Source organism: Kryptolebias marmoratus, linkage group LG2 (assembly GCF_001649575.2).
Source record: "Kryptolebias marmoratus isolate JLee-2015 linkage group LG2, ASM164957v2, whole genome shotgun sequence".
NCBI lineage: Eukaryota > Metazoa > Chordata > Actinopteri > Cyprinodontiformes > Rivulidae > Kryptolebias > Kryptolebias marmoratus.
Window position 1 is genome coordinate 9110248 of NC_051431.1, and position 13988 is coordinate 9124235.

The 13988-nt window shown below is 44.2% G+C and overlaps 1 protein-coding gene across 1 annotated transcript in view; it reads left to right on the top strand.

The window, feature by feature from the left end:
- The window catches only part of zgc:77784 (uncharacterized protein LOC402947 homolog), a gene marked incomplete in the record, with an annotated part of 77385 nt that overhangs the window by 45341 nt on the left and 18056 nt on the right, over positions 1-13988 (top strand). The window contains 6 exon segments of the mRNA XM_025008633.2: positions 4606-4687; positions 4768-4939; positions 8262-8428; positions 8722-8843; positions 9702-9918; positions 11051-11169. Coding sequence (XP_024864401.1) covers positions 4606-4687; positions 4768-4939; positions 8262-8428; positions 8722-8843; positions 9702-9918; positions 11051-11169 — 879 coding nt within the window.

Sequence of the window (13988 nt, forward strand, 5' to 3'; positions counted from 1 at the left end):
GCGGCCCCGTTCGGGCGGAGCATTAAGGTTTGGTCCGATGCATCACCGAGGCAGGGGAAATCTGCCACGCCGATGTGCTCAATGGAACAGAAGAGATGCATTAGTGTGGCATCGAGGGGTTGACATGAAGGGAGAGAGAGAAAGGCCTAAAAATATTCACCCCGCTGATGCCCCCTGCACGCCATCAATATTTCAGCAGTAGCTGGAGTTGTCTAAAAAAAAAAAGAAGCAGGTTCACCTGCCGCACGCCGCGCTGTCTGTCAGCCAGAGGTCAGCGCTGCAGAGGATGAGCTCATGTGGGCTGACGGCGGTTCCAGCACGCTGGCTCCCGGCCAGGACGGGGGGGGCCGGGGGGCGAACACCACCAGCACCAACCAGTCAGGCGTGCAGCCGCGCGCACGCACGCACGTCATGATGTAAACAGGCGGGCAGGTTAAAGTGTGTAAAGTGTTCAAAGGGATGGAGACGCTGCCGGGGAGGTGAAACTAACGTAGGTCCTCCGCAGTTCGTATAACTAAAAAAAAGTTACAAATCTAAGCACTTTCATTATAATAAATTATAGCTCATATTTGTAGAACTGACTGAGGTGTAGCTATTTTTGTGTAGGCTAAGGCTAATATCTGTGATAGGCGTATTAAACTGGGTTGACTCCAGAAGTTAGTCGGTTGCAGATGTAGATCCAGTGTTTACTTTCTGAGAGTTTCATTTAAATCCATCCAGCGGTTGGTTTATGAGATATTTTGCTAACAGACAAACAGGGTTGACTCCAGCATTTAATGCCAAGGTTTTAGGCAAAGATGTGGCAGAATGAGTGGAGTTTAAAGCTTCTGTTGTGGAGGAGGCTCAGCTACTACCACACCAGATTTCAGCTCAATAACTATAAATACGGCTGATTTATAGCAATTTTTCTTGTTTTCTGAGGTCATTTGACTGAGGCAGCCATCTTGAATTGGGTCGACTCCAGTCGTAGATATACATCCAATGATTACTCTCTTGACGTTTCTTCAAATTTTGTTCATTGGTTCTCAAGATATTTTGCTAACAGACAGACAAAGTTGAAAAACAGATCCTGGTGCTCAGAATATCAGCTGGGTATCAGTCTCAGCTGCCGACACGCCAAATTTTAGCCCAGCATCTGTGATAATGACCAAGTCATAGCCATTTTTTTGCGTGTGTGTGCTAAGATGGGTCAGCCATTTTGAATTGGGTCGACTGCAGAAGTTGTTTTGCTGATGTCAGCAAAGCAGAGCGGACGCCTTCGGATTCACGACGTCCTTAAAAACGAAAACATTATCGCTCCCTCTCCGACGCCTGTGGAGCATCGCGGATTCTCCCGGCAGCGTTTAATACCTTCCCGTTGCTCCTCCTGCAGAACAGCGGATGATCAATTATGAATCGGCAGCCTCCTTCCTGCGCGCAGACTTTGAATAACGACCCCGAGAAACAGAACAAAGCCGCCTTGGTGGGTGTCCATATATTTTATGTAGCAATAAAGAGCTGCAGCAATCAAACTACTTTATAGGGTCAACGCTGGAGTAAACAGCAGACCTACAGTCTGGGGAGGAGCTGCGCCCGTTTTATATTCTCTCAGAGACCGTCTCACAGCAGAGGGGGGGTTTATTTTATAGAGCGTTAAAATAACCCAAAGTAAACAGACCTGAAGGGGTGGGATAGATCTTTTCAGCTCAGGCACTGAGGACAGGTAGGAATAAATACTGTCTTACCTGTTGTAGACAGCTCCTTGGCCGGACTGATGAGCTAACGGCTAGTCCGAGCGGGGCCAAGACTGGCGACAACGTAAGAGTTTATAAAAAAGGCACGGACCGCTGTGACATCTCAGAGACTGGAGTTGCTTTTAGGGCGGCAGAAGTCCACGTAGAGCAGGGGTGTCAAACCCAGTGACGGAAGGGGGCCAAAATTAAAAATTTGGTCCTGGCCAAGGGACGATCACGATCAATATTTGTTAAAAATTACATAAATTAACCTTGGTTTTAGATGTATTATGTCAAATCATCCATATAGAAATATCAATTACCTTCTCCCAGTTATAGAATATACAGAATTTAGAGCAAACATACTTTAATGAACACAGACAAATGGATAAAACTTCAAAAAGCACATCATTAGCAGTCATTTGTTACGCCTCACTCAGCTTTTAAATGAAATTTTTAACATTAAAACAGATTTTTTTTTAAAAAGCCATCAACTAAAACCTGATCATACAGAAATTAAAACTATATATTGTTGGCTTCTGAGTCACTGTCGAGAGAAAACTTCACTAATTAGGCTCAGTTTTTTAAAGCAAAATAAGAATCAGAGACTCGATCTGTCCCAGACTGGAGGGCCGGACCTGATGAAATCTAAATGTTATCTTGGGGGCCGGATGAAATGTTACAGAGGGCCGGATCTGGCCCGCGGGCCTTGAGTTTGACACGTGTGACGTAGAGCTTGGCTGTGATCCGACTGGCCGTTAGCTCGTCAGTCTGGTCAGGATTAAACTCTCCCGGGAGTCTTCAGGTACCCCCCACGATGTGATTCAGTGACGATTCAAACAATTAGTGATGCATCTTCGCTCCTAAAAGGACTGCCTTCTTCATACAAATAAACACAGGTTTATATACTTTAATGCTTATTAAAGAGTTCACAATAACATACATCAAAAAAGCCCATTAACCACAGGTTTGCTGACCAGCAGTTAGCATCGATGCTAACTTAACATTGAAAGCGCCATAGAGAAGCTAACGCAGTTAGCATCGCGTTTATCACTGGAGACTTCAGTCGTTATTTAAAACAGTCAGCTTACGACAGCTTTAATTAGCGCTTCTCCTCAGGGTTCAATGACGAAAAAAATTAAAAAACACGGCTTTACTGTAACACGTTTGTACTGCAGCATGTGTCAAACTCAAGGCCCGCGGGCCAGATCCGGCCCTTGGTAACATTGAATCTGGCCCCCAACGTGACACTTAAATTTTATTAGTTTGGGACAGAATCAGTCTGTATTTCGTCTCATTTTGCAATAAAACCTGAGCCTATTTAGTGAATTCTTCTCTGTCTTCAGTGTCTTTGAAGCCAAGAAAATGAAGTTGTAATTTCTCAGTAATCTTTGATTTTGACGTGGAAAGGGAAACGGAGAACATGAAATGGGAGCGATCAAACTTATGTTGATGAACTTGCAGCCGTGAAACGATATCAGATATCTGACTTGAGTTCATGTGCATCGTCAGTGTCCTGCTTCAGTGTATTTTGTCTTTTTTAGTGTTTTCTTCTTGTTTCAAAGTTAATGTTAGTAGCTGTATGACTGGATTTTTCTTGATGCCTTTCTAGCTGTTTTAATGGAGAATGCTAACGACTCTTTGTTCATCAAAGTATGTTTCTTCTGAATTCTCCATAATGTGAAACTGAAAAACAGTTTACCGTGATTACCATCAACTAAATCCATTCCTGACGTTTGAAAATCGATTCAAAGGCGATTTGTCCTCGCAGCCCTGACAACAGGTCGGATATTAACAGTTCACAAGCTTTCCACTGAACCCCACGTCCAAATCTCTGACGTGACGCTTTAAGCTGAGTGGCCGAAACAACGGGGCGTAAAGGTTTCAATCGTTTTTTGTTTAGATCTGCGCCGAGTCGCAGAAACATTGAGCCGCTTCCCAGAAAGCTGTTTGTTCTCGCACAGAGAGAGTCGTTGGTGGCGGCGGAGCGGCAGAAAATTATCGCCCATCTCTGCAGCTGCCCCCAGCTCCACCGCGCCTTTTGATGTGCTTCAGGTTTTTTTTGTGTTTTTTTTTTTTAAGGTTTATGACCTGCAGTGTTTCTGTTCCGGTCGACTCAAACTGCTCCCATCAGCCTCAGTCAGCTGCTTTAATGAAAAACAAACAAAAGCAAACCAGAAAAAAAAAAAAAGAAGAAGGATAGGATTTGAAATGAGCAGCGGTTTGAACCAATCAGGAAGCAGCCTGACTCCGCCGTCGCTTACAGCTCGTTTCAGCTTCATTTATCCCCGCTTCAACCGTAACACTTTTATCATTTCAGTCACTATTTCTAATCATTTCCCCCCCCAAAATAATGTGATGAAAGTAATTTGCTGCTAATTATAAAACCAACATAATTATGTTACAGCATGTTCACTTTGCTCACAAATAATCAATGCTATATATAAATAAAAAAAAAAAAACGTACAGTTTCTAATTAATAATACGCAACAAAACATTAACTAATGAGTTTCAATTAAGCGGCTCCCTGAAGAGGTTTCTTTTTGTACTGAATCTGACTGAAAGCTGTTTCAGGATCAGGTGTTTTTTTTTTGTGAAACTCTTTAGAGATGACAGAGTTTATAGTGATCACGACGCAGAATATTAACATTATGGTCCCGGTTTTATTAGTAAACTAGTAATCTTTAAAGTAACTGCTGACTGAAGTCGTCACAGAAACATTTGGGATGACAGAAAACCATCGTGGCTCAACAGACTCTGAGAAGTGAAGACATAAATTTGCTTTAATCCTTTGGGATTTATCTGTTCTTTTGTTTTTTTTTTTTGATGGGAAATAAAGAATAAAAACAAACCATCCTTCAGAAACTGAGCTGATCTCTCTGCTGTTTGACAGGACTCCGACTCGGGGATGTACACGTGCGTCGCATCGAGCGCCACGGGGGAGTCCAGCTGGAGTGGGATCCTGACTGTCAGAGGTACTTTTCCCGCCGCATCTTCCCTCGCCGATGGGGCGCGGCCCTCATCCGTCTCAGCGTTTGTTTGTTTTGTGCGCCAGCAGAGGCCGGATCGCCTTCGGGGCCCAGAGTTTCCGAGTTCATCCAGCTGCCGGGGCCGCCTCAGAAGCCCGTGGTGACCGAGGTGACGAAGAACACGGTGACGCTCACCTGGCAGTCCAATCCGCACGAGGGCGGCGCCGCCGTCACCTCCTACGTCATCGAGGCCTTCAGGTACCAACCCCGGAGGTTAAAACGTCTCCACGCGGACCTGAATGAGGACCTCGTGTCCTCACGTCTTCAGCTCAGACGTCCAGCCATGTGATGAAAACATGGCCTGACATCATCGCCCGCCACGTTTCACGCCAGAGCTTTAAACTGAGAACGTCTCGTGTTGAAAATGATCTCAGAGGAAGAGTCGAGGTCGACTCGAGTTTCAGCTGAAGAGCTGAAAGTTCTGGTTGTTTACAGGTTTCCTGCTGTCAGTGGGCTGTGGCAGCCATCTTGAATGGTTATTCAGTTGCAGACGTTCATCCGATGATTAGTTGTCTTACAGTTTGTCCAGCAGTTCGTGAGCTAAACCAGCACTCCCATCGTCCTCCACCTCATAAAGCAGCGAGATTTCTGATTGGTTATCACCCGCCTCCATAACAGCTGGCCGATTATGTAACACCTGGTGTTCGTTTGTCTGTCTGTTAGCGAAATATCTTGTGAACCAGTGGGCAGATTTTAATCAAACTCTCAGAAAGGAATCATTGGATTTACATCTACAACTGATTAACTTCTGGAGTCAAACCGATTCAAGATGGCCGCCACAGCCAGTCAAACCTATTAAACACAAAAATGGCTCCAAATCAGTCAGTTTTAAAGCTATTGAGCTAAATATTGGTGGGGAAACAGCTGAAAGTCATGCCCAATGCCCACTCTGAGCGCTAATAGATAACTTTAGATCTTAGTTTAAAACTTTGGCATCAACTGTTTACGTCAGCTCTGGTTGTCTGTTAGCGAAATGCATCATGAACCACTGGATGGATTTTTATGAAACTATCAGAAAGAAATCATTGGATTTACATCTACAACTAATTAACCTTTGAAGCCAGCCTGATTCAAGATGGCCGCCACAGCCAGTCAAACCTAGTAAACACAAAAATGGCAACAAATCAGTCAGTTTTACAGATATTGAGCTGAACTTTGGTGTGGTGGTAGCTGAGAGTCATCCTCATCACGTACTCTGACTGCTAACAAGTTGCATGAAATATTCGCTTAAAACTTCGGCGTGGAAGTCGTCGGGTGATGTGCATTCCCCCCCCGAGGGATGCTAATTTGATTCCTCATGGGTTTGAATCATAAGACAAGAAAGGGCGAAGCGTTTAAAAGAGAATCAGACGCTTCGAAGGGTATCTTGACTATTTAACGGCCTAAACTGCTTCTGTGTAGAAGGTCTGGTCAGAAACGACCACCTGAAGAAAGGAAACAGGCTGCGACCCGCCTGACGCGATGAGGACAGTGTTAGAAAGCGCTCACGCTGTTCTTAAAGGAGGGACTAAAACTCCGTCTGCCATCTGAGACCTGCTGAGCGCTTTTAGCTGAAAAACGAAAAACATCGTCTCAGAGAGTCGAGAAGGAATCGATGAGGCTGCTAAAAGCTTGCCGTGGAATTGTTTGGCACTTTTTTTGCTCACTTTCTCGCTGAGAGCTGAATAAAAAAAAGTCTTCGCTCTCATTAAACAAACAAACTTGGCGTTTTTAATGAGTTTCTCCGACGCCGGTTGTTGATTTCTGTGCCGCTGGTAGGAAACAAGGCCAGCTGTTCCCGTGTTTTCACTCGTCTGCAGGATAAAAAAAAAAAAAACGAGGCTGCTCGTGGTTCATTCATTTGTCTCATGAAACAAAATGAAATTGAAAAAAATAAAATCAATTCAACAGGAACCAGTAGATTCAAGGACAGAATGAAATGATTGCCCTTCCAACAGGTGGTGCAAACAAATCCAACATGGATCCTAAAATCACAAAGAAAACACAAACATTTATTCAATTAAGGATTCGTTTAAATGGAAACAACTCGTCTTTTTTTGTGTAAATTTGTAATTTAATTAATAACAGGAGGAAAAAATCATGTATATAAAACTTTAATAACAAAACCAACAACACAGTATTAAAAAAATACACATACATCAGAAAATACTGTAAAGATTTCAAATCTGTTTTCTTTAAATGAAATTTTATTACTAATATTATGTTTATTATTATAGTTGATGTGAATTTTTTACCGATAGTCACTGGGTGGCATCTCTTTTAAGCCGATTTGTATTTCTCAATAAGCAACATATAAGAACACATGCTTCAGTTAAATAAACATTTATTTAACAACCCTGAGAAAAACTTGTGAGCCTAAAAATAATATAAATAAAAGACGATTCCCGCTTAAAGAAATCAATTCTGCGCCACAGTGAGCTGGTTGTAGCGTCTTCGTTTTCCTGCTTGGAAGCTGAATAAGTTCAGGGATGACCGATTAATTCAGTCTGTCTCTAAAAAATATGCTGTTTTCATCTCTCCAATTGCTTTTTTTAAAAAAATTCTAAGAAATGTCAAAACAAGGTATGAAAAGATCTTTGTCATTTCCTGGTTGAACAAAAAAGAAATAACTTTGAGACACATTTAGGACAAAACCAGTCCTTTAATCGATATAAGACCTGCTTCTTACCCCGATTTGAGACAAATATGTAGCTGTTGGAGTCGACCCTGCCTGTCTGTTAGCAAAATATCTCATGAACCGAGCGACACTGGGTGCATGTTTACAGCAGATTCATTTTTGGAGTCAATCCAGTTCAAGAGGTTTGGTTTATGCCCCGTACGTCCCTGTTAGATGGTTAAAAATCTCTGCCTTTTCACTTCACTTCCCCCCTGACACGGACGCACGAAACGCAGGACTGAGGCGAAAACATAAGGCCAGAGGGGTCAGATGTGATCCGGCCTCACAGTCGAGTTTTTATGGGCCCTTGTTACGCGCAGGACTTAACAAGGGATGACAGTCATTACAAGGATTTATTGTCGGTAAACTTCAGATCTCTTCTGACACGGGCGTCTCCGTTTTTTCCACCCGTCTGTGATATCAGGCCTTCGGCGGCGTTGAGATCAAACATCAAGATTACTGGAGTGAGAAAAAAAAAAAGAAAAAAGTGGGTTTTTTTTTTTTTTTTGAGTTATTGTTGCTGTTTCCCAGTTCATAGTGCCCTACTGTCGTACACTATAAAGACTAAAACCTTAAAGTTAATCATCGAGTCACTTAGAGGTTCGCTGATTTCATTTGTCTTCTCAGACTAATTCTTCTTCCTTCTTCTTCTCCTCCCATCCCGCGGCCCGCAGCNGGTTTTTTTTTTTTTTTTTTTTGGCTTCCTGAAAGTGTCTGCGTCATTATCAGCCGCTCCTCCTGATTACGATCTGAGCAAGCCCGAGTCATGTAATCATCGAGTCACTTAGAGGTTCGCTGATTTCATTTGTCTTCTCAGACTAATTCTTCTTCCTTCTTCTTCTCCTCCCATCCCGCGGCCCGCAGCCAGTCCGTCGGCAGCACCTGGCAAACCGTGGCGGACCACGTGAGGCAGGAGCGGCACACGGTGGTGGGACTCCTCCCGAACACGGTCTACCTCTTCATCGTCCGGGCGCTCAACTCCTACGGCCTCAGCGACCCCAGTCCGATCTCCGAGCCTGTCCGGACGCAGGGTGGGTCTGACAGAGCGGTTTTCCTTTATTTATTTTTCTTTCTTCTTCTTTTTTTAAAAGAAGAAAAAAAATCAAGATGCTGGATGTGGAGCGGAGATAATGTTTGAAAAACTTGTTTTTTCATGTGCAGTGTCATAACTAATTGCTTTCCCAGCGTGATGCTCTTCTGCCGTGAGCAATGTTGAATTTTAAGTTCCCTCTCTCTTTCTTTCTTTTTTCCCGCTGAGCGGCTGCTGCCTTCGCTGTCTTCCTCCTTCGGGGCTTGAATCGGTTGTCGTTTTGCACGGTTTCAGACGGGAGTCCGACGGAGCAGGGCGTGGACCACCGGCAGGTGCAGAGGGAGCTCGGGGAGGTGTCCATCTACCTGCAGAAACCCGTGCTTCTGTCCCCCGCCAGCGCCCGAGTCTCCTGGACTGTGAGTTCCCCCCCTCGCCGCTTCCCGAAGACACGCTGATCTCCTCTCATTAACTTCAAAACGCTCCTTCAAACATTACGTCCTGTAAACAGATTATCTCGGAGCACAAACACTGCCGGCTTTCAGCGCCGATGCAGATGTGAAGTGAGATTTATTTATATAGCACTTTTCAGCAACAAGGCGATCCAAAGTGCTTTACAACAGAAACAAAAACAGAATCCATACATAATCAAATACAAAAAAAAGAAAAACACATCAATCATGTCTAATCTAAATGGACTATAGGATAATCTAAATAAAATCATGAAACCAGACATATCTAAGCATGAGCTGAGACAGTCAAAATAGTAGCTAAACTAAACAGATCTAAACACAAATGAAATAGTAGCTAAAATAATCTAAATAAAATCATGATAAAGTTAAAGCTGAACTAAACAACAATTAGGAACCTAACAATCTAACAATATCTACAGTAAAGTATGGGCTAAGATAAACTAAACTACAGGAAGTACAGGAAGCTAAAAACATGAGAAAGCTAAACTAACGGTACCGAGCTTTCTAAATAGTACCAGAGGCCTGCTAAAAATGGCCGACGTAATAATTACTAACTAAGATAGAGGGTGGGGTGGGTGGGAGAGATGACAGAAACATCGGAAAAAGTGCGTATGTGTGTGTGTTTGCAGATAGGTCCATGAATCACGTCACAGAGGCCATTGTCTTTGATAATGTGATGGAAAGTTTATCAGCGAGCTCTGAACAGATCCGCAGATGTCCTCAGGCAGGAGGGAGCAGAGCGTCTTGTTTACATAGTTCCAGGAGAAATTCCAAGAAACGCTGCTCGTTTCTGTCTCTTTTCAGGTCGCCCGTCAGTCGCGGTACATTCAGGGTTACCGGATATTTTACCGCACCGTCGGGGGCTCCTGGTTGGTCAAGGACGTCGAGGCCACTTCCGACTACAGCGCCGTCTTAGCGGGTCTGCACAGCAACAGGGACTACGAGGTGAAGATCCGGCCGTTCTTCAACGAGCTGCAGGGCCACGACAGCCTCATGGTTCTGCTGCGGACCCCCGACGAAGGTAAGAGCCCGGCTTCCTCGTCAAGGTCAAAGGTCAGCAAGGTTTTCTGCCTGTAGCTGTGAGCGGGTTCGTCTGTCTGGCTGTTGGCAAAACATCCGAAGCTGAGCGGGTTTTAATTAAAGTGATCCTCGGACGAAGATCTGCAGCCGATTTAATTTTGGAGTCAAGATGGCCGCCACAGCCAATCAACATGAACCACGACCAACTCAGTCAGTTTGGTGTGGGAGTAGCTGAGAGTGCTTCTCGACACATCTACCAATGAGACGACACAAAACATCCTTCAGGAAACTTTAAAACTTTAAACTTTAAAAAGAGATAATTTAGATTTTTTTTTTTGTTCCAGGTAAGGTTCTGTGGGAAGGTTTGTCCAAAGTGACGTGATTTAACGTGCTAACTAAAACATGACCATCCCTCAGAACCCCACCACAAACGATCCGAACTACTCCTTTAATAAATAGCTGGGTCTCCCCGTTTGACTGTACGATGTCATAAGAAAGGTAAAACTGCTGTGAACAAACTTTAAACTGGAAATTAAATATTATAAAATCAAATAAGGTGAAAGGACATTAATAGATTTTAACCGACAGCTTTATTTTCCAGCAAATGACCAAAAAAATAACCCGAACGTTCAGCAAAACAGGAACGTTTTAGGCTTTTATTTTTATGAAAATAGTCGTAAACGACCAAAGAAGCAAATCATTTAGATTCTAATGCAGTTATTCCAAAACGTAGTTCCAGGTCCCATCATTTACATGAAGTTAAACTCTTTAAGATCATAAAAAAAATCTACTTTTAAATGAACAACAGCAGCACCGAAGCTCTTTCACATATGAGAACAATTGTACCGCGACATCTGGCATCAAATAAAAGCAGGTTAAATAGCTTCCAAAAGGACTTTATTTCCATAACATAAACAAGTCGTGATATAAAGCCGTCAGTTTTCACTTGTGGCCTTTCTTTTACTGATTACAGAAGGGTCATGTTTTCTGGGTTCTGATCCAGTTTGTTTCAGAGGTAATTCCTGATTTGATCCCCTTCATAAAGGATTTTGTTTTTGCTCTACAGAAGGCCTGACGCGGCGCTAGTATCGGGCCTTCACTTTGACCCGTCTGTGTTTTTCCCCTCTCTGCAGTTCTGAGCGCTCCTCCTCGGCAGCTCTCGGTGGTGCAGCTCACCAACAGCACCAGCGTCAGCGTCTCCTGGGAGCCGCCGCTCCCCAGCATTCAGACCGGCGTCGTCCAGGAGTACAAGGTGAGGCGATGGCCCGATGCTGCGCCGGGGACCCGGAGACCCAGGGACCCGGGGACCCGGGGACCCGGGGACCGGGGACCGGGGACCGGGGACCCAAAGACCCAGGGACCCGGGGACCCGAGGACCCGGGGACCCAGGGACCCGGGGACCGGGGACCCGAGGACCCAGAGACCTGAGGACCAAACAGAGCGGAACGGCTCGCCCTCGTTCGCTCGTTGACTCTTTCAGTGTTTTTGTTTTTTTTTTACGCCCGCGTTCCTCGACGATGCGCGGATTTGCTGTTCGGATGATTATGAGAAACACTGATTCATAATTAACAATTAGTAATTACTCTTTTACTGCTCGAGTGCTGCCAGTTCTTGTTATGTCATCAGATTGTCTGCCGAACACTGACTGTTCCCGTCATCTGCTGGATCTGTGAAAAAACACCGAGTCCTGATTATCTGTCTGCTAGCATCAGCACAACACTGATTACTAATCGTCAAGCTGCTATTCCAGGAAAAAGTTCAATTCCATTGTTTTGATTTGCTCTTTCCATCTGCATCGACACCGAGGAAGTCATAAACAATCCGCGCAATTCAGATGATGAAAACCCAGGTTTGTTTGGGCTTTTTTTTTTTACACAGCAGAAAGCGAAGATCCCAACAAATTTCCATAATGTTTTTTGGGGTTTTTTGCATTTTCAAAGAACCACATGCTGCAAAGGCTTAAATGTAAAAAAAAAAAAGGTATTAAATCAGCCGCATGGTATTCCAGCACACGCTGTCATTACAGCCCTCTTTGTCTTCATCACAGAACTTCACCAAAGGTTAATTAATGAAAGATTTATTCCCTGCATATCAATGTAGAGAGATATGCAAATCATAGCAGGGCTGGAAAGGAGCCGCGTTACCGTAGCTACCTTGCTGATAAAAATTTCTGCCACACAAGGAAGACTGTGATCATTTTACAAAACAGGGTGGAGAGCTTTTAGAGTCCCGAATATTAGCTCCAGTAAACCAGAGAGGTTTGATTTCGTCTGAGCAGCTGGAGCGTTAAAAACACTTAAACTCTGTAGATGTTTAAGTCCCGGTCCACGCTAATGGCTTTCTGACAAAACAGGCTGTTCAGACCTGTCGTTAAACATCCGACTGAGAGCGTTCACACCTGGCGGCTGGCTGCGCGCCGGTCACCCGCTTCCTGTCGCAGCCACGTCTCGCAGCGGCGCCGTCAGCTCGGCGTGGCAGCGGGCCCTCGAAGCGCTTCCTGACGTCTGAAGCACAGGAACGGTTCGACACGACGCGGTTCAGAGCCACCTGAGTTCCGTGTCAGAGCAGGGGCTGAGGAGTTGAACCTGTAACGCTCCACGGTGCACATTGGCCCCCGTCGCAACGCAAAGAGGGGGCGGGGCTTGGAAACACCAGTTCTTGTGAGCTGGATAACCTGAAAAATAAGTGAGGTACCGACTTCTATTTGTGTGTGTGGCAGCATCTAGGCATAAGTAAGGTCGCTATCGAAAATGAGGTTGCCACGTCAAAATCCAAGATGGCCACCGCAATATATATATATATATATATATATATATATATATATATATATATGTATATGTATATTTGTGTGTGTAAACTGGCCACCCCATTTATTTGAGGAAACTATATTTTTAAGCAAAAATAAAAACTACACTACAAAAAGATGAATCTATTCTCTCTCCAAATCTTTATCAGCAAAGATATAACATAATCCGAAACACAAACAAACATGTCATCCGGCGCCTGCAGCCTGTTTGAGTGTCTCTTCATGCTTTAGTTCTTGGAATCGAACATTATTAACACTAAAGGACCTATATTTGGTTGCTTTTGAAAGCATGTCTCTGTTTACCTTTTCTTTTTTTGCTCTCTCTCTGTGAAAGTGTCAGTTTCGCACGTTTTGTCATTCGTCGTAAATATCTGCAGTTTTCAATTCTACACTGAATTATAAGAACCGTTAAGGTTTACCTGCGTTCTCTGTTCAGGTCTGGTCCAGAGAGACACTCGAAAAATAAAAATATTCGCTAATCAAGCCACTCAGTGACGGGGGACATGGGCGTATCACTTGTTTTTTGTTTTTTTTTACGCAACGTAACGTAAATTAAGTGAATATAACACGACATAACGCAGCTCAGATTGGTGTCCTGTGATTGACACAAACACAATATAGTTTGCAGTGACCACAGTGGGCCCAACCAGCTCTAAAACAATCAGCAAACAATAAACTGAACATAAACTCACCCATACAACGTCCTTTTTAACAAACAGTAAAAGCCATTTCTGCAGGATGGTTGTTTAATTATCTCTAATCAGCTGGCAGCTGAGCGGACTTTATTTTCTTTATTTTCTTTCTTTTTTTATTTTATTTTGCTCCGAGACATCCAGGTAATAACTGCTGCTCGTGTGGGGTCTCGTCAGACCGGCAGGAGGTCACCAGTCCATCAGAGGGTCACATGGAGAAAAAAAAACAAAAAAAAAAACCAGACAGACCCACTCACACCAAGGGTCAATCTGGAGCTGCCAATTAACCTGACCCGCTCGAGTTTGGAGGAAACCGGAGCCCAAAGAGAAACATCCGGGGGGAGGAGGAGGAGAAACACAGCACGGCTCCAGACAGGAGCTGAACCTGTGACCTTCTTGTTTCGAGGCAGCGGTGCGAAATCAACCGCACCACCGTTCAATTTACAGCACGAGTGTCGGAAATGCGTCTTATAACGATGGACGTTCGCCCGTCTTTTTTGAGGATTCACCCGTGAACTGGTTTGTTTTATTTTATTTTATTTTTTCTCCCCCCCTCCCCCCCTCCTCCCCTCC